Source organism: Adelges cooleyi, unplaced genomic scaffold (genome assembly GCF_023614345.1).
Source record: "Adelges cooleyi isolate 19-005CV unplaced genomic scaffold, UGA_ACOO_1.1 ACOO_flye_CR_arks_rails_tigmint_CR_PRNA_108, whole genome shotgun sequence".
In the NCBI taxonomy this organism is placed as follows: domain Eukaryota; kingdom Metazoa; phylum Arthropoda; class Insecta; order Hemiptera; family Adelgidae; genus Adelges; species Adelges cooleyi.
Window position 1 is genome coordinate 9,095,900 of NW_026095761.1, and position 20,881 is coordinate 9,116,780.

At 31.4% G+C, this 20,881-nt stretch overlaps 3 protein-coding genes across 4 annotated transcripts; 1 reads left to right on the top strand and 2 right to left on the bottom strand.

Annotated features, from left to right (window-relative positions):
• Nucleotides 1-8,278: 8,278 nt before the first annotated feature.
• On the bottom strand, nt 8,279-10,867 carry LOC126847567 (uncharacterized). Its single transcript, XM_050587899.1, has 3 exons — nt 10,385-10,867; nt 9,911-10,152; nt 8,279-8,785 (listed from the first exon to the last, which is right to left on the bottom strand). Exons 1-3 carry the CDS (start codon nt 10,553-10,555, stop codon nt 8,743-8,745), a joined length of 456 nt encoding a protein of 151 aa, XP_050443856.1. The 5' UTR covers nt 10,556-10,867; the 3' UTR covers nt 8,279-8,742.
• A 474-nt stretch (nt 10,868-11,341) lies between these two features.
• LOC126847568 (thioredoxin, mitochondrial-like) lies at nt 11,342-12,976 on the top strand. The gene is made up of 4 exons (XM_050587901.1): nt 11,342-11,567; nt 11,646-11,739; nt 12,475-12,598; nt 12,687-12,976. Exons 1-4 carry the CDS (start codon nt 11,495-11,497, stop codon nt 12,825-12,827), a joined length of 432 nt encoding a protein of 143 aa, XP_050443858.1. The 5' UTR covers nt 11,342-11,494; the 3' UTR covers nt 12,828-12,976.
• An 87-nt stretch (nt 12,977-13,063) lies between these two features.
• LOC126847566 (UDP-glycosyltransferase UGT5-like) lies at nt 13,064-20,710 on the bottom strand. 2 transcript variants are annotated; one of them, XM_050587897.1, is made up of 4 exons: nt 17,043-19,121; nt 15,841-16,063; nt 13,665-13,884; nt 13,064-13,566 (listed from the first exon to the last, which is right to left on the bottom strand). In XM_050587897.1, exons 1-4 carry the CDS (start codon nt 17,862-17,864, stop codon nt 13,290-13,292), a joined length of 1,542 nt encoding a protein of 513 aa, XP_050443854.1. In that variant the 5' UTR covers nt 17,865-19,121; the 3' UTR covers nt 13,064-13,289. The 2 variants fall into 2 exon arrangements, with proteins under 2 accessions (XP_050443854.1, XP_050443855.1); XM_050587898.1 differs by lacking the exon at nt 17,043-19,121 and adding an exon at nt 19,695-20,710 and having other exon boundaries at nt 13,090-13,566.
• Nucleotides 20,711-20,881: the final 171 nt, after the last annotated feature.

The following is a 20,881-nucleotide window of genomic DNA, read 5'->3' on the forward strand; positions in this document are numbered from 1 at the left end:
ACATGAACTATTCTGTTATAAAGTAAATTAACCGTATATATGCATTATACTGTAATGCCATTATTGGCAGTTATTCGTCCCCTGGTCAGTTGTGCTTTACTCTACTCAATTATTTTTTTTCTATCGATACCGTCGCCATTTAAATAAGAATACCTACTCATATTGTGTAATGCTATTTTTGTCGCTTTGCTGTGTAACCTTACCAAATAATAAAGCCAACGTGGGCGAGTGGTCAACGCATACTCGAGTAAACCCGTATTTTTATTCCATTTAGTATATGTATATAAGGCAGTCCATTTACTTCAAGTCGTTTGATATACATTGCATATTTGGTACAGTATAGATATTGCTGCAATCTATGTAAAAGTGTGCTTTGCTCGATAAACGCACGTATGACCACGCCGGGCTAAGTTATAATATCAATAGAGGTTTAAACCGTAAAAGAGAGAGGTGTATACATATGCCTAACCGAAATGCTTTTAGTTGTGCGGCCGCTTGTTATCATTTTGCACATTTACCCATAGGCCGTTCGGGTAGCTACGTTTTGCCCATAATCTCATCTCCGCATTTGATCCGGATTCCTTACAGTGCGTGACCATAGGTTTTTGGGTTATGTGATTAGATAATGGGGTAATCGCCAAGATAGTCAGAGAGTTATAAAACTAATGTAAATCTGCCAGATCATTGAGATAGACCCTGTATAAATTATTATACTTGCACGGATTATTGGATCGTTCACACATGCAAAATACTTATCGGGTTGATCGGGAAGTTCTCAAAGTGATATGTACCTATGGAGATAACCGTATTTATCTATTGCCTTCTCGGTCTCTTTGGACTTCTAAGTTCTAGGCTAAATCAATATAGGTGTTACTCAGGTTTGTCAATTAAGTGAAAAAAAATTATTATAAGTATCACAAAAAAAAAAACAAATATTTTTGTAAAATTAATACCTTTTCAGTTTTATGTAGAGCCAAAAAAACTATTAATAAATTTCACAAGACATGTTAAGATCGAAATTTTAACAATTTGAATCGATTTTACATAGAAAATCCGGATATTTTTCCCATTTATATTTGTATAAGGGTTTTTTAAGTCCGGATAAGTTAGGTTTAAAAATCTGACTGATTATTTAGCGTGTATTTGTAAAACAAAAGATATTCAAAAGGAGGATAACATTTTTTTTTTTTTTTTGGGAAAAACCAAAAAATACTAACACATGTACGATAAATACATATTATATTTAGGTAAATGTAATCACATAATCGTATCAATAATTATGAAGAGGGTATGTTGTTAATGTGGCCCGTTATTGATTTTACCGACACTGATCTTAACTTGCCGGTACACCGTATATCATGTGCTCGGGCTTGGCGTTTTCAATTGCTTATATCTATAACTTAGATACCATCGAATCAACGGTGCCTACAATACCTATACGTTAGTCATACGTGAAGCACAGTCGGTGGGCTGTTAAACACGGATGGTCGCCTTTTGCTTTGTGCAAGTCTCCTTTATCGGAACGCTTAATTATTATACCCAAACATAACGGGCCGAATTAAACGAGCCAGCTATATCGTGTACGTGCAATTATCATTTCGCGCACTGAACTCAAAGTTTTATCGCTCACGTTTGCCAAAGGAGGTATAGTAGTTTCAAAGGATCGTTATTATTGGAATAAAGTCATAAAATACGCTCGAAATTTGAACACAATATTATGTTATAACTATATGTACTATGCGGTGTTTGAAAATAAATTAATTTAACAAAATGTTAATGACCCGACTACAACGGAGTTTACGGTTGACGTGGTCCAAAAGCGTTTAAACATATTTACCGTGTGAGCAAACTATACCGGTAGTACAACGTAAAACGCACTAAAATTTTCTTTAAAAATAATTGCAATTTTGCCATTTTAATTGATGAGTATATTTTACTTTGTGTCGAAAACATATAATACTTGGTCCTCCAACATTTTCCACGAATACTTAATATCGGCTGACTTATTTCCAAGTTTTTACCGCAACTTTCACCCAACCTCTTTGCAAACACACCTTTCGTCTTTATAGTATAATTACTTTCAACTACTTCGGGCCAACTCGTACTCAAGGACAGATACCGGGGGGCTTGCTATTAGTGCTAAAGTTCCTCCCTTGTGTACTTAAATTGTATGCGTAAAAGTGTTTATTTTATAATATAATACATCAGAATGGGTATTTTTTTTGCCATGTAAACTTTTGCTCTATGGCTATTGCTTGAGTTATATATTTAAAGTAAATTTGTTTTCTAGCCCCTCCCCTTTTTTTATTCCTAGATCCACTCCTGTCCGTATGTATTTATTATTTGTACAAATTGTATACACTTACCAGGGCTATTTTTTTGTTTAGCATTTCCTCTTATATCTTACTCAAAACATTAACTCAATTTTTTTCTTCTTGGTAATTTCACACAATTTGTAGTAATTAACATGCAACCGAACCTCTCGATCCACATGTTATTATAAAAAAACAATTTGGGAATGTCGGTAAAAAATATGTTTTTTAGAAAATCCAAAATAAAAATGATAAAATAGCACAATACAATTAAATTTGTATTCAATGAAAATTGTTCATAGTTGAACGGCTCTTCGTATAGGCAATTCGTATAGCACTTGTGTCGAGTGTACCATTAAAAACATAGACTTGTTGCGAACAGACTGTTTTTAAGGACTTTGGTTTTAACATTATTATTGTTATATTGTGCAATATATCCTCAATGGTATCATCGATGAGTTCTGTTTCGTCACGTGGAGTGATCTTATCTCGCACGCGCACTCACATAGTAATTTTCTAACACATTTTGATCACTAAACAAAAATACTTATTTTGGGCATTGAGTCTATTTTGATTCTGAAAATAAATGTTGTTTGTGTTACTCGAGACCGAATAAATAATTTCCCATTGTGTACGTGCGTTTAGTAACTAATTGTTCGACTTTTATTTTAATTTATTTTTAATAAACTACAGATTAATTTAAATTATTAAAATATACGAACCTCAAAAAATAGTCCTAGGAAGCTATATCGTTTTATTGAAATCTGTTAGGAGAATTTTTATTCTCGTGTAGGTATATTGTAAAGTTTACAGAGCACTTAAGTATTAATTATAGTGATATTTTTTCCCCCTTGGCGTCATCCCGTATGTTCGAAGTAAAGACATATGCAAAAAAAACAAAAGATCATACAGTAAAATAAAATAAAAATAATAATAATAATAATATACTTGTTAACTATATACTTTGAAACAATTGCAGTGTTGAACTAATTTCAAACAATTTAACAACCAACTGTTGAATTTCGTCATGTGGTTGTTTTATATGTAAATCAACCGTAACCGAATAAACCAACAGCCCTTAACCCAATTTCTGGTAGAAATTGAATTCAACTTGATTGTGTATTTTCAGCTAAGTATTATGCAGCCCAGACACAGACTTCAAGTTTTTATTATTATTAAAGGTATTACACTAATATTAGGTCAGGTTAAAATATACTGGTACTTATATTTACAGGTATCATTACATGTATAACCGATTGCGAAAGAAATCACACTGTTGTCTAAAACAACTGACGGTTATTCGACAAGATGAGATCGCTAGGCGAATTTTAATTTAATAATATTATATATTGTTTACAGCTTAAAAAGTATCAGAAAATAATTGTACTACTAACTAAAATCTCATAAGCCGTGTTTTACCCAAATCGCTGAAGCAATTAATAATGTGCGCACGACAGGTTAGTTTGCATTTCTATAAATATTTATAGGGAAATGGTAATGTGAGAAAACCACAATGAAAATTTGCATAAACGTTAAAATTCAATGTAAAATTGAACCTTATTTTTTTCGAAATCAACAATTGTCACCGCCTAATTGTTGCAAATGAATTGGATTATTTGAAATACTTCAAAGAAAAACAACAAAAAAAATTATTTTAAAAAAACTACTAAGACGAGCTTTGCCTATATTTAAAGAGGCCGATCTGTATCAAACTGCATGTTCAAATTACAAAAGAATAACACAATATTTCTTAAGGTTAATGATTGTAAATATGTAATTTATATTATAACTGTGTTATTCGTAGTAACTACGGTGAAAAAAATTCGTACTTAAGTTGCAAATAATGTGTAAAAATCAAAATTAATAATTTTCCATGACAATTTTCAATAACGAACTCGGGTAATCAGTTTTAAATAGTTATACTTAATTAATCATAAAACTGATATGAAAATAAAATTCAAGTTTTTAAGGAACGAAACTATTAAAAAATAAAATATCGATACACATTTTTTTTTATTACCATAGAAGTCCTATAAATGTTTAATAAAGTTTTCGCTTAGTTTAGTATGAAACTAAAATATTCTAAATTTTAGATTGACAAAAAGTATGTGTTTTGAAAAGGTTTTGTTTATTAGTTGATTATTTAGTTTTTTAAATTAAATTTCTGATAATCACTTTGTCACTTTGTCACATTTCTCACTTTGTTACTCGAGCAGAATTATCATACTGTAAATTATTATAAAAAATGCAAGGCTAAAAAAAGCATATTCTCGAGCCCGAATAAGAGTCTTAGCGAACAAGAAGTTACACCATGCTTAATGGCATTACGAACGACCATGATTTATAATGAACGATGTGACACATAACTACACTTTGATTCATTGCAAATAAAATAAAATATGATTACTTGCAACTTTTGTGCCGCAAAAAAAAAATTATATTTTAGTTTTAACGTCAAGCCGAGTTTTTATTTTTTACTGTATAAATCTTTTGCTGTGGTGATTTTAACTTTTCCCCTGTAGTAACCGAATTTATATTATTATTAGTTAAACTTGATAATATTAAAGACTATAACGGGTGAAAATAGAACTTAGAAGAAATATTGTCATTAGGTACATTCACTTCTCAAACGAGATAAGAGAACGCACTACTTAGAAAATAGAATCATAAGCTTAAAGGCTAACATTTAATTAATTTGCTTTATTATCTGAGAATGGTTATTTGTTTTGCAATGGTGTTTTTTTTTTTTAACAATTCTCTAATTCATTCTTGTATAACCAACGTTACAAGAAAATGTATTATAGCGAACTAGTATACTTATGTGCTTCATAAAAAATTGTCAACAGTTTTAAATTATAGTAATCAATTATCAACTGATATTCGATAATATTCGTTCAAATGTTAATCTAAAACTAAATAACATTTTTAATTATACAAATTCCATTGTTCGTTTACATAAAACGGTCGGTTTAATCAAACTATGTCGATAGACAGACATCGGTTGTTGCAAGTTGACTAAGTATTAAACCTCTTTTTAATTCCTTGAGCTGAGTTCATGATACTGTTGTTATTATATTCAAATTAGTGGAAAACTTTATGAATAACGTTGATGCCGTTCTAAACAAATTGCTGCTCTGATATCGCTTGGCTGCTGTTAAGTTTGAAAAGACCACAATATAATAAGTAATATCCAAAGTACAGTTTAGGCTTAATAACTACATACTATCCAAATTTCAGTGAATGTAACTGCAAATTTCTGTACAGCTGTCAGAACGCTACGATGGACATCATCCGAACAGAAAATTATAGGTCGATTTTTATCGAATGAGCAACATGATATTTTACAACGCTCATTCTATTCAGTGCTTTTTTAAGTTTCCATAATATATAATCCATATTAATATCATTAACTCGCTAGGCCACGATGGATCCATTCGAGGTTAAGAAAAAAAAAATGATTAGTCGCTGTCCTCGTTCATTTAACGTGATCTATGATAAACTAATACAACGTGCATGACATCACTCCATTTTTATCTGTTAAATACCTTATTAATTTATGACGTTTATCGGTTAATTTTAGTTTTAAGTTTATGCGTCGCAGAACTGTAATGAGTGTTATCAGTTTGAAAAAAAAATCTAGTTACGTTCTTCTTTGTTGGCGATATATACTTGAATCTTAAAGTAAAAGTATAAAGATATAAAATATTACAGATAATATAAGTGATTTTTTACAATTTACATGACATTAAATTACTTGTAGTCGAAATCTTCAAAAACAACAGTTTATTTCCCGACCTTAAGTGAAGTAAAATGTGTTTTTTCAACGGGCTATGCCATAACTTACCGTATCTTATCTTTTCTCGATGGTTATTGTATCGCGATAATCGTTTAACGTTTTATTTTATGGGCTAGTAAAGAATTTTATATATAATTATATTAAAAAACCTCGAGATAAAAACTTTAAAGTCAAACATGACCATGTTTTGTTTCTGACTAATGTTATGGTCTTTAAAGGGTAATAATGCATACATGGTTGTAATTTTTTAATCGTCCTGAACAACACCGATTGCCGTATCATTTAAATTAAGTACATTTAAAAGATTTCGACAAGGGAAAATTTATGTTTTTTTTAAATAAAAACACAGTAGTTCATATAATACATTTATTTACACTCTTTTTGGTAAATACCAAAGCAAATCGGTTGACCAAATAGTTTTTCTTCTATCTTTCCCACAGTTTGGAAATATGTTTCTATGGAAAAAACGAGTTAAAAATTTTAAAAAGTCAATTAGACGGCGTAACGTACCTTTTGCGAGCAATAATAGTACATAAATACATAGTATTTAAAACTTAACGAGTATATTCTTCTCGTTCATTAGATCCAATTTTTTTATTAATTAAGAAAAAAATACAAAATTATGTCTGTAAACAATGTAAAATATAAAACTTTTCTTTTAAACGTAAAAGTTGTGGACGAAAAGTCACAAATACCAACAAAAAAAACATTTCATTAATGTATTATATTTTATAATATGTATAACAACGTAATTTTAATCATTTTTTGCAAAACTTGTTTTTATTTTACAAGCAAACATTTAAAAATTAATAAAAAATACATTTTATCCAATTAAAACTTGAAAACAACAAGTAAATTAGTTAAACAAACTGTCACTAGCGTAATGCTTATAGAAAAAACATGGTTTAACTTTTTTGGTCCGGCCGTAAGGGTAATATTTATGTCAGGGAGTCAAGAAAATTTGGAGACACCGCTGTAATGTACTAACAACTGCTTATTACAGTTTAAGCTTTAAATTCATTTTTTTCTCCAAATAGCCTACGTCTAATTCCTCAATAAACCGGAGGTATCGTCTACTTTATGTTGAATGATTAAAAATATAATTAAAACCTACTTTGAAGTGTAAAAAGAAGACTATTGTGTTTTCACCCTCGAGTTCCTTTTTTCAGCGCACGTCACATATAATAATGTATGATTTTCAAGACTAATAAAATTACATATACTTAATTCGCTACATTTGTAATAACTATAGGTTTAAAAGTAGAATGCACAAGTAAACGAAACAATTAACACACGAATTACCTAGAGAACGAGTTGGACACCATTAAAATAGATACTTATCCAAGATGGTATTAAAAAACATAATCGACTAAAGTAAGTAGGCAGCTAGTAAACTATACATATTGGGGAATGTCCCATAGCTCACGTTCAGAGTTTATTATCATACACTTATATCCATATTATTTCTACCTATTACCTAAATTCGATTTTATCAAAAATGAACTCCTCGTAACTATTACAATGCTCCTTGCAAAAAACTGGAACGTTTCAAACTGCTAACCAACACTTCGGCTTGGATAAACACAAAGTGTTGATTTTCGTTCGAAAACTACATACAACGTGCTAATTTTTGTAAGGAGCGTCAAAAAAATAGTTGAATGTGACCAAATTACAAAAAAAAATCTACTGTTTAAACATGGGTAGCTAATAATTCATTTGTTTTTAGGCCAAGATTTAAGACAGCTTTAAACCAACAGAGAATAATGAATGCAATCATAAAATGTATTGATAGAAGATCAAAGTTTGTGTTACCAAAGTTCTTTTTGTGTTTATATATTACTTGCGGTCGTGTTACGTTTTTGTGAAACTTTCAACCATTGTGTATTAATTATTTGTTCCTTTATTCTTTATTAATATTTAATAACTATGCCATCAATGTTGTCTCATAATATATAGAATTTCATGTACTAAAATATGTTATTAATAAAAAATACATTTATAACATTAGTTATTATTTTACATAGATAGAATCCTACTTTTTAAACAATAAACATATAATTAAAATACATACCATTTTTTACATGTTAATCACATTATATAAGTAAGAAAAATATGTTATGTAGATGGTTACCATGAGTCCAAGAGATTCATAGCATTAAATCGATACTACTCTTTTTGATAAAACTTTATTTTTTCAAATATGATTACAATTTTACTTCATACACTTGCATATATTTTATAACAATTACAAAAGAAAATTAAAAAAAATTAGAATTTTTTGAACCAAATCTTCTACATTTTATAAAAAAAAAATTTTTAACATTTTTGTTAAAGCACTCGAGTCTGGCAGACTTGACCTACACAGTGACTAATACTTAATACAGTTATTTATAGACAAGAATTAGACATTGACTGAGAGTAGTATGCTAGTTGAGCGGTTTATTGGGAAGGGTTGACACAGATTATACGTCATCTCACTAGTATGTGTAAATAATAAACAATAAATTGGACAAAGATGGCGATTGGTGGATGATATAATAACAAGTTGTCGTACTGATTGTATTATTAACTAATAACTTTTTACCATTACGTACATATATTCAATGAAAATTTAAAATGTTGTCTTTCAAATCATTACGACATTGTGATGTTACACAAACTGCTATCATGGAATGATCTTTTAAAACTAATTAAGGAAAAATATGCTTATTACAAGTAACAAATAATATAAAATAAATATAATTTAGAAATATACATAAAATACGCGCGGCATAATCCGTCCACAGTACAAAAAAAATGTAATATGGAACCTATTAATGCTGCTATAAACATTGAACAACGACTGAAATTATTTTCTAACAATTATTTAAATGATAAAAACAAGGTTAGATTATAAAATAACTGAAAAAGATTAATGAATAAATATAAAAACAAAATTAATAAAAGTTTAGTGTACAGAATACACCGTGTGGGCGTGTGGTTAAGAGATATTAATTGAATTGTACTTATTGATTTTATACTCTTAACTTAACCGTTTATACGGCAAATGAAGAATACACAGATATTACTCAGAAAGCAGATTAGGAAAGGAAAATTGATTTAAGAAGATTTTAAATTTCGGAGCAATGACATAAAATATTGTCGTCGTCATGCAAAAACTGACATTTGCAAGATGTGAACAAGTGAAATAACATTATAAAATGTGTTATTTGAACTATATTATTATATAGAAATGATACTACAAAAACTTTAAAATACACTTGTCAGTTTTTGCATGACGACGATGATATACATCTCATTTTTGTTACTATGATATGTCTAGTCTGCTTCCGACTCAAACCATATTGAACTTTATACTACATTGAATGTTCGTGTATTAAAACATTACAACCATTTAAGGAGAAATAATTTAATCCTTAAGTTGGTATTGGAAAACGAACAAGTCTACTTTACCGAGTACCCTTTTTTTTATTCGATAGTACTTTTAATGCTGATCAAGAATCTGCAAAAATGATGCCTCTCTCGCACTTAGTTTTGAGGTTACAGACGTTTGAAGATTGCCTATAACGACATAGGCAATCTTCATCATTATCAGACAAAGGTATTACAGCAAAAAAAAAATGACCACTACGGGCCGGAAAAAGTAGACCAGAAAAAATTTTTTTAAAAAAAAGGGTGCCTGGTATGTTAAACTTATACCTTGAAAGAATGTGTTATGCTAAGTGAAAAAAATTACAAAATATACAACGGTTAGGTTAACTACCATAAGAGTATTTGGAACCATTATTTCTTAAAAGGATACTGATCGTCGATGTGTTTTTCTTCTTGAAGATCGAGTTCTTGAAATTCTGTTTCAACTCCTACGGATTCATTGTGATTGTATGACACAAACGGCTTGTAGTTTGGATATTGTGCAGCCCAAGTATTTTCATATTCATTTAATTTGCCATTGACATCCGATATGAATTTTGCTACGGAATTGTAATCCTCTACCATTGCTGCCCAATTAGTATTTTCTTCTAGTACTTTTTGCTCAATATTAGTCTACAAAAATATAAAAAGTACAGCTTAAAAATCATACTTTCAAAAGAAAACTATATTTTTAGTTCTTTATAATATTAGACAATGAATTTACTTAAGACCAGTAGCAAGACTCGAGTCTGGGAAACATTGTACTTAAAATTTCATGAATAAATGTTTTTCATTTTAGAAACTGAGTTTTTATTAAACTCAAGTTATGAGGTTTAAAGTTGTTATTCTTTAAACACTTATCTACCTTTTTTTTCTCAATATCATCTGACATGTCTTTTAACATTGAAAGTATTTTCACGCCTTGATTAGAGTTGTTTGAATAAATCATACCCATCGGATTAGCCACTTTCGTTTCCAATGTTTTCACTTGCAAATCAATGTGTTTAGCCATATTATGTAAGTTACTGAAATTCATGTTTTCCTGAAAGCCTAGACAGCTGCAAATCCCGAACTAAGATATTATAGATTTTGCCAGATTTTTAAATGTATTAAACTTAAATCATCAAAAAAAAGTACAACGAAAAAAACGCAAATAAACGTAATTACTAATTTGAAATCTCCGAGTCCAAAGATAGGTATTATCATGATATACCAAGAAAAACTAACAAGGTATGTTCTTGGCTTATCACGAAGATACGAATTTTGGTCCGAGTTACAAGTTTAGTATTATTACTCTGAGCGTTTCATCCAGTGACCACCGGCAAAACTGCGCGGCTGATACGCTAAGAACATACCCCATAAATTATGTGTATTGTTTTGTGTCATAACCACAAGTCACAAGTGATAACGTTCAAATTATGACCAATTTGGCGGTTAAATTTTATAACCTAAAATAATAAAAAAGTTCGTTTACCTAACAGGTAATTAGTTTTTTTAGGAAACGACCAGACTGTTGCCAAATTAAATTAAGCTAATAGGAGTATTTTGTTAGGACCCTAAGGTATTTCATATAAGTTATGAAATTACAATAATTAATTATCGAATAATTAATTAATTATATAGTCTGAACATGTCTTGAGGTTTTACTGTTTCTTGCAATTTGGCGGCTCATTGATAACAGCTGATGGAGGTGCTTATCAAGGGGCGTACACTGTACCACGGCCAAGGTTATGGATAACGGTTATCTATTACCGTGACCACGGCCTTATAAGACCGTGCTCGCTGCTCGCTCTGTACTTATGTTATCACTTATCATTCCGACATGCAACCTTAGAAGTTAAAAAATTGACGAATGACTCCATTTTTATTTTGCATTATACTTATTCACTTTTCCATTTAATTTTCTCATTTTTGCGAAAGACAAAATTTAATATATTGTTATTACATTATATTATTTATATTAACATTAAATTAAATGAACATGTTTTCAAGAAGTATTGCAAAAAGTTGCCAAGTTGCCATACAACGGACGTTTACCTCTTCTGTTGGTGAGTTAAATTTTGTACATTTACTTGTTCAATCTACTGATTATTGTTATTCGTTACATAACTGATAATGATTTGTAGTTCGACGCAGTATCGTTAAAATACAAGATCAAGAAGACTTCAATAAACTTGTTATAAACAGCAAGGAGCCTGTTGTCGTTGATTTTTTTGCTACGTACGTATTTGTATAAGTATTCCTTTTTTCAAAAATATATCTTATCAAATTTTCTTTTAATAAAATCCCCACATTAAAATATGAATTGAAGCTTGATGTGACCTATCAAAATAAAGGTGTATTGTAAACAACTAAGAGGTGAATTTCAAAATCAGTATTATAATATGGTTAAAAATCATCAATATAATAGTTAGGTAACTCATAAAATTCAAAAAGTTTTGACTAGTCTGTACTTGAAGTAATTGTTTTACAATACCAGACACCTGTATATTAGGATTAAACAGTGGAACCAACTATTTTTGGAATAGATAAAACTGCAATTTTTTTTATTACAGGTAAAAACAAATTTCATACTGCTATACATTTTTTGCCATCTTTTTATAGTAGATGTATAAAAGTAAATAGCAAGAAACTTTAGCTAGTGTCTCCAAAACTTTTTTTTTTAAATAACACCATTTTTTGTTGAATAAAAAAACTCTACTTGTTCATATAAAGGCATAATTTTTATGCACTTTGCATAACATTTTCTTGTTAATTGTTTATTGGTTTGAAATGTAAACCTTCTTTTTCCAACTTCCCTATTATTTTGTGTAGGCAATTTAAGCTACAATTACATCTAAAATCGTAATATATTTATAGAAGTTAAATTATTACAATAGGCTATAATAGTTTTAACTAAAAATGTTTTGAAAATTTACAACTACAAGTATTAATTAATTTTTAAATACTCTCCAGGTGGTGTGGACCTTGTAAAATGCTGCAGCCACGTATCGAAAGTATTATCGGTGAACAAAATGGTGCAGTTAGTCTTGTAAAAGTGGACATCGATGAAAACGCTGAAATCGCGATGGAATATGGTGTAAATTTGCAATGGCTATTTGAACTACAATTTAAATAGAAGTATAAATACTATGTGTCTGTACTAATGAATGTGTACTTCAATCTAGGTGTCTGTGGTACCAGAGTTAATTGCTATGAGAGGAGGCAAAGTGCTGTCAAAAATTGTTGGATTACAAGACGAAGATAAATTAAGACAATTTGTGGCAAAGTTAATTGATCAAACTACAGTTCAAAAGGAAACAAATTAAATTTACCATTTATATATTATCAACTATTAATCATAGACAAAGTAAATGTTTGTAATCTATGATTAAATAGGAGTTTGTATATGATCGATTGTTATGTATGATAATTAGTTAACTACTATACACTTTATAGTAGATATTCCTTACTTTTTTTTTTTAATTACTTTTTTTATTAAAATGTCTAATTATTTTAATATAACAAAAACATTTTACATTTATCCGCTGTTCATTTTATTTTGGCAACATTAAAATGTTATGAAACATTTTGGTAATTTCTCTGTGCTAGTCTTAAATTAAAAAGAAATTATACCAGTTTTACAATTATTACAGGTTATACCTACCAATAACAAGCATAAATAGGAAAATAAATATATCAATATATCACTTATTCAATCTATATCATTGTTATATAGATTCATAGATTTGAGTTTAAACAATTTTTTTTTTTTTTTGTTACAATATTACTCAGTTTATTTTTAGTTTCTTAGATGGTCGCAACAAACTCAAGATTGTTGAAATAAAATAATGTAACGACAAAAGAATAGCAAATACACAAATTAGAAGCATAGAAATTATATCAATCATATAATATTGGTACCACGGCATGCCAACTGCTGGAGATCGTAAGTGTGGTGCACCTTTATGTCTAATGACATATTCTGTCCAATACATGGCAGTTTCCATTGGTGACATTGGTCGGTCGCGAAACACTTCTGATAACTTCGTGGCTTTTTGTTTGTAGCTGTAAACAATTTATGCAATAGAATAAAATTGTCATGCTGTTTCTAAATAATGTTTATACAAATTAAGTATAGGCATATTGACACACTGTTAACATACATTGGATTAGTAAGCATTTCTTTAGCTTTGGAAAATATTTCGATTTCGCTTAAAGTATTGTAATCTAATATTTCTGCCGCTCCCGTGTCCATAATGGCTTTCACGTTGGTCAATTGATCGCCAAAGATTGGCATTGCTAGAGTAGGTACACCTTCATGTACAGCTTCCGTTAAGCCCAACAAGCCGCCATGTGAGATAAACAGTTTGACTTTTGGATGAGCTGAAAATAAAAATAACCCAGATCATTTATACAAAACTTACAAAATCTAATAAGCGCCGAAACAACGAATAAATTGTCTAAGAAGTTATAGCTGATGTGTTGTTACTAGTTTTCAATTTTGAACAGATTGATTACATATTGGTTGTACCAATATAAAGACAACATGAAGGGTGCAAATTATAATAAAAAAATCTGGTTTTAATTAATATTGATTATAATACGTCTATTTATTTTCAGGGTAATTTTGTACACTTTTAAGTTTCAACGACTCTGAAACTGATGTAAATATTTAATGTATCAATAATTTTAACAAAACACCTTACGAGTATTTTAATAATATTTAATTATTACTGCGTAGGTAATTATGATTAAAATATGATCAATTACAATTATTTCAAAAATACTTTTTATTAAGCTCTGTCAATATAATGGACTGAGGGGAGAGGTGATCACCTCTGAATGCAGAGGTGATTTTTTTCAACTACCATGTTTACATTCAGTAATTGATGTAAATTAATTTAATTTGGGATTAATGTCCATGTAAACCCGTTTTTAATGCGAATTAAGTATTCAAATATATTGTTCTATAATTAATTTACCTCTAACTCCGGCTTTATGAGGTGCCCCTAATGTGAGGTTACCCCCTCATAATAATCATGTAAGTATATATTTTATTATAAATAGTTTAAAAAAAAAATGTACAGATTGTATGATTCATTAAAGGTGTTTATAAAAATGGGTTTAAAGACTACTTGTAAAATGTAAATTGAAACCTAAAATGTGCTATTACCCAGAATTTGATGCAAATGAACTACTTGGAAACGTGGTGTGCGATGCAAATCATATAGTTATAGTTAAACATCTCCATAAGGTTACAGCAGCGGCAACAACCTGGACATTAGAATCCAAGACAATGCAAATACTATCCCGACTTCATCAATCATTATACATCGCACACCTAGATCAAAACTGTAACAACTCAAAAAGTAGGTATTTTTAGTTATTTGAATATTCGGATTCTACAAAACGAAGTTGCATGAACCAAAAAAACGAATTTAAATTTATCTTGATTACTCTCCAAAATATGGCGTTGTAGGTATTACTTTTGTAAAAATGACTAATCCCATAATCCTTACTACCAAAACCGTTTAAAACTTGAGTTTCTGTCCAGACATCAAGCGGAGTGCACGTACAAAACTTGGCTGTTACTATTTATGTTCCTACATTTTATTAATATACATTTTTTATATTTATATTATTTATAGCTTTTATTGTAGTATTTTGTTGTTGTTATAGCGTCCACTAATATTTTCTATACAATAGTGTTGTTGAACCATACGACAATAAATAAATAGTTAAACAAATATTTTTCTACTGTTTAATATTTCAGTTAAATACGAATTTAAAGCTGTCCAGTACACTTTGTTTAATAATGTGTATTTCCAACTGTTTAGATGTATTAAAGTTGTACCTAAATCGACGAGACTTTAATTTTTTAACAGTCTATAGTTTAGAGCAATAATAAATACTTCATTTAATAGGACAACAGCTTTAGTTTTGTATCTATTGATTCTAAATCAATGATACGTAAAATTGGAGTTTTTTTAATGTACCTATATTATTATGTATTAAATGGACAGTCCGTCTATAAGTTTCAACAATATCAACAAAAAAAAATCGTTATATACTTATAAAATTGTAACGAATATACAAATATTTATTTTAAAATAGGTGTTTTTTTTTGTTATAGTAGGTACATTTTGGAACCCTGCCATCGTCCGAATTTCTTTTAAGAATGGCAGTGCTAACAATCGGAGTGTTGTAAAATTTCCCACGTACTTTTTAATCAAGAAAATACTTCATTTACGAATAATCTTCCAATTCTCTTTTCGCCACAGAGCCGTCGATTTAAAAAGCGGTTGCTTCATAAAAACGTGCCGCCAAGTTCGCACTCACCTAGAATATCTCGCTGTGGCATCCATTTGCGTATCATTATGTTTGCCGTTTTGTCGGGCAAGTCGTCGTTTTCCCATTTCCACAACACTCTCTGAGGAAGTTTTTGAAACGCGTTTAAGAACATGCTCCTCTTTTCAGCCGCAAACGTTTCGCCTCGTAACAGACTGCCCATACAGAAATAAATGACTCCGTGCTCCGACTCGTCAATAAATTGTTGTATGTCCTGCGAGCACAAATGTATTGAAAACACGTGTCATGGTAATGTACGACATGATAAAAAAAACGCCATGGAAAAACCCGACAAGGAAAGGTTACGAGAAAACAAGCCGGGTAATTTCTTAGCAAACGGTGTTAGCCTATGCTAACCTGAATAATGGTATAGCATATAGCTTTAAGTGTCTTAATATTCGTGTAACCATCCAAACAAATTCAATGTCTACCTTTGTTAGGTTTTATTAAATCCATAATTTATAAAATGGGTCTAAGTACTGTTATCAATATTGTATGCTATAAAATATATATATTATACAACGAAAATAAGCGGTGACGTGGTGAACGAGATTGAGAATTTTAAGTATTTATTTAGGATGTTTTGAACAAAAGACCGGTGGCTTTGAAGAGGATTGGGTTTGATGTGACAAAAGAATTCCAATGAGACTTAAAGGTAAGTTTTACTAGAGTGTAGTGAGACCGACTATGTTGTATTATTGGAGTGTTCAGTGTTGGACGGTAGACAGAAAAATAGAAAAGAAAATTAGTGTAGCGGAGCTGAGAATGCTTTGGTGGATGAGTGGCGTGACGAGAGAAGATAGGATAAGAAACGAATACATGAGAGGTAACATATGATATAGCGGGCAAAAAGAGAGAAAATAGATTGAAATGTTATGAGGAGAGTATCGGAACCAGTAAGCTGTAAGAATATGGTAATACAAATAAATGTAAGAGAAAGACAGAAAAAAAGATTGTCGGATGATATTGAGTATATGAGGACTACAGGAGTGTGCCAAGATGACGTGGAAGATTGTGTCGAGTAGAAGTTTAAGACAAGGTGGCCGATTTGAAATAGTTGGGATGAAGAAAAAGTAGAGTTACTAGTCGTGTATACCTCTATCAGTTTTTCCGTGTCGCTTTTTCCGGTTAATGTGGTATTTTAACGAAATATTTTTTAACATTTTAGAGTGTTTTGCAAATTATATCTCAACTTTATCTAAGGATTTCGGAGGCTTGATGTGCAATCCGCCTACTTCGATCACGCCTGGGGGCAACGGACGACTCCCCCATACGGTGTAATGAGTGTCGACGAACAAAAGTGCCGTTTCTAACACTCTTTCGGTCAACGGAGGCGAGGATTGAAATTTTTCGGAGGCGACGCTTTGCGAGAAAACTGCTGAGTCCGTATGGTATTTCACAAAAGCCATAGAGCGCAAAAACACGTTGTGCAACCGTTGTAGAAAATGCATATCCGGTCCGTACGGCGACATCAGGACGGGTATATATGCCGGATGAGTGGGAGCTGCCACACGGTCGGCCGACCAGACGAACAAGGGCGACGTAGTCCAAGCGATGAACGGTACTTTGAACTTGGCCACCAGCGCCAGGTAAAGGTCGGTGTTGCACGTTTCGGTTATGATCAAATCGTAGCTGTCTTCCGGTTGACCGTACAACTGGCGCATCGCGGCCGAGTCGGTGTACGTGTCGGCCAGCAACACTATGCGGAACATGTGCCTGTAGCTGTCGACGATCGACGGCGAGTACATGTTATCTATTGTCAAGTAGTTTTCGCTCAACAGGGACACGTTGTTGACTCGGACACGGTTGTACGGCGCGCCGGCGTCCGGGAAATGCGTGTAAACGGTGACGTTGTGGCCCATTTGGTGGAGCCCAAGCATGTACGCGTCGAAAACCAGTTGGTGACTGCGGGCTTCGATGGGGAAAACGCCGAGTATGTTGGCGCACCGAACACCCGTCGAGCCCCATACGAGCCAAAGGAACAGAATATGCCGGCAAACGCCAATCGGACACATCGCGTTAGCTCAAGGTACGTACGTTCATGCACTACGGCAGCCACGGTCCACGACGGCGTATAGTGTGCACGAACAAAATCGTTACCTAATCGCGGAGCCTTTGCAGATAAGATAATAATATGATGTGTAGAGTGAAACGAATAGTACCTAACGCTTAATTTAGTATTTAATGCTCGGTTTAAACTTCATCGAGATAATTATGAATATGATAAATAAAAATAACAATCGATAGACGTTACTCGTTTGATAACTCTGAACCATATTATTGTTAGAAAATAACGACCGATAAGATGATACGATTAAATCGATGAGCAATTTTTATTTCCGAATTGTAACTACCAATTATAGTATCTGTTACAGGTTTATAGTGTACCAATTACTTTGGGCGTCTATTAGAACTAGAAATTGGTCATGACCTTATTAAACCTGACCTGGGTTATAATGATATATGATTATATTAGAGGGTACCCCTATCAAGTCACTATAGTTTATATTTATTAGCGGTTGTCTTGAACTATTGGGAGATATCAGATAATAGAGACTTAATGTATTGTAATGCAATTTTGTCAAAATTTGATTTTTTTTCCACAATGATATTTCTAAATTAAAAAGTTTGTTGGAAGGGTTCCGATAATGTTTCTGTTAAAATTTAAAATTTACTCACTCACAAAAAAAAAATGTATGGATTTAATTTGTTGCGGTCCCCAGCGAGAATAATCAATAACTGACAAAAAAAACATGTCAAACATTTCGTTTCACGTATCAAATGTATAATGATTTTAACATATTTAATTTTTCTTCTTTTTAGTAGGTAAGTAAAATGTGAGTTTTGTCCAGAACTATATCTCAACAATTGGTTTGTTAAATATTTATTAACTTGTGAGTTGTGACTTTTATTGTTTCTTGTATTAGGATATTCAATTTTTTACGTGCACTTTTTGTTCTCGAGAACGTTTTCAAATTACGAGTAAATAAATGATACATACATATAAATTCCCATCCCCTTTGATAAGAGAATGTTTTGACTTAGGTATCTGAGTTGTAAGTTTCAAAATTGAATCTTGAAATATATCTCCCAAATTTGGTTCATTTTTTTACTTTCAGGACTTAAGTTAAAAGATAGGCAATTATAATGACACTTAGACGTTGAAGGGTATAACCATTGATTATGTAATGTTATGTCTATTACATAATCAATGGTATAACTTAATATTATGCCATTATTATAGCGTTACAGTATAAGTTAACATTTTAAAAAGAGAACAAGTAAAACAGTTTATAACATAATATTAATTATTATGAGACTTAACATTGATTAAATATACTTATCTATGGTCTTAATTTCAAACATCGCCCGCGCTGTACAAGTATATAATTTGTGATACCAACAGTATCAAATTTATACTTCGGACGCAACACGATTGCGATAATCTACAAAAGTTGTTTATAAAAACGAGCCAGCACCAAAATTAATAGCATTAATACTTTATTTTTTATAAATATTCTAAAAGCCATATCATTGTAATGACACTGGGTATTCAGAGAGATAAAATTGGAATTTTTACAAAAAAAAAACATAAATGTTTTAATTCCTAAACATGATTTGATCATTAGAAATAATAATATTAAACAGTTGACAATGCAGTCGATAGATTTCTATGACCAATTTAGCTAGGTAATTAGTTATTGTAAAAATGTACAATATTTTAGAAATCGCTAGAGCCAGGTCGTTTTATTGTTTAAAGATTACTCGATTATCTCATTCACAGAATTAAGCGAAATTAGTATATTTTTCTTTAATAATAAATATTAGTAATTAGTAATACTCACCGCCGACAGTGATGTTTTTGGTTTTATATGCAGTCCGCCCACTTCAACTACTGCCGGCACTACCGGCACCGTTCCGTGCATACTATAATGAGTATTAACGAAAATCATACTTGCATTTTGAACTAATTTCGCTAACGAAACATCTACGCCGAGATTTGTCTTTATGATTTCCTCGTCTCTGGCCGTTTGAAAAAATAATACATAGCCCAACACATAAACAACTACTTCAAACGCGTTCATTGCTCGCTCGAAAACATTCATTTTTTTATTATAACCCCCCAGCACACTGGACACGGTGGCCACGTTGTAAGGTTGGCCCACAGCCCGTTGACTCCAGGGTAACAAACCACAACTGCTCAATAGTATAAAAGGGACGTTGTATTTCATTGCGAAAACCAACGGGATTTCATTGTTGAAATGCTCGGTTATCAGCAAATCGAATTCGGACGAATCGTCCGTGTAAAATCGTTTTACACTGTCCACCTGAAACAAGGCTGCGTTATGTTGGCCGCGTTGATAGAATCGGTATAAAGACCTAAATGCTTGGTCGAGGCTGTAACCAGTTTTGTCCGGAAGCTGTCTTTTGTTGTAATTCGGGTCAACCACTGCACTCATCGATATTTCGGTAATGTTCGGATGATTCGACGGATACGGGCTGATGATGGTCAGGTTATGTCCGTTATCTGCGAGTTTTTGGATATAAGTCGAAAAAGCCATGTGATGGCTCATTCCGAAGTAAGGAAGTACACACAAAATGTTGGCCGAAAACGCGGAATCGACGAAAATGATTAAGCTTGTCATCAAAGTAAGCGAGAACATTATTATTCAATGTTTTTCGCGTAATACGTTTAGTCGAATTATCACTGTTGGAATCCAATTAGTCTTGTTTTTTATGCAAATAATTTCTAAACAAAAAACAACACGACTAATACAATGGCTGAGGCCTGAGTACAAAAATTGACTAATTACATTATAACACATAACGTGTGTGTTTAACGGACGACTGGCGAGTATCACTCACTTGTTTACTGTTGTCTTCAACACGCACACTTTTTTTTTAATATTATCTAAAGTTAATAGCAGCATTGCATGCGGTATGGTGGGGGTCATAGTTTTTCTTAATATCTACTATACAAAATCATATTTCATCGTTTGGTTTATTTAATTCGGATTTTTTACAAAACTCG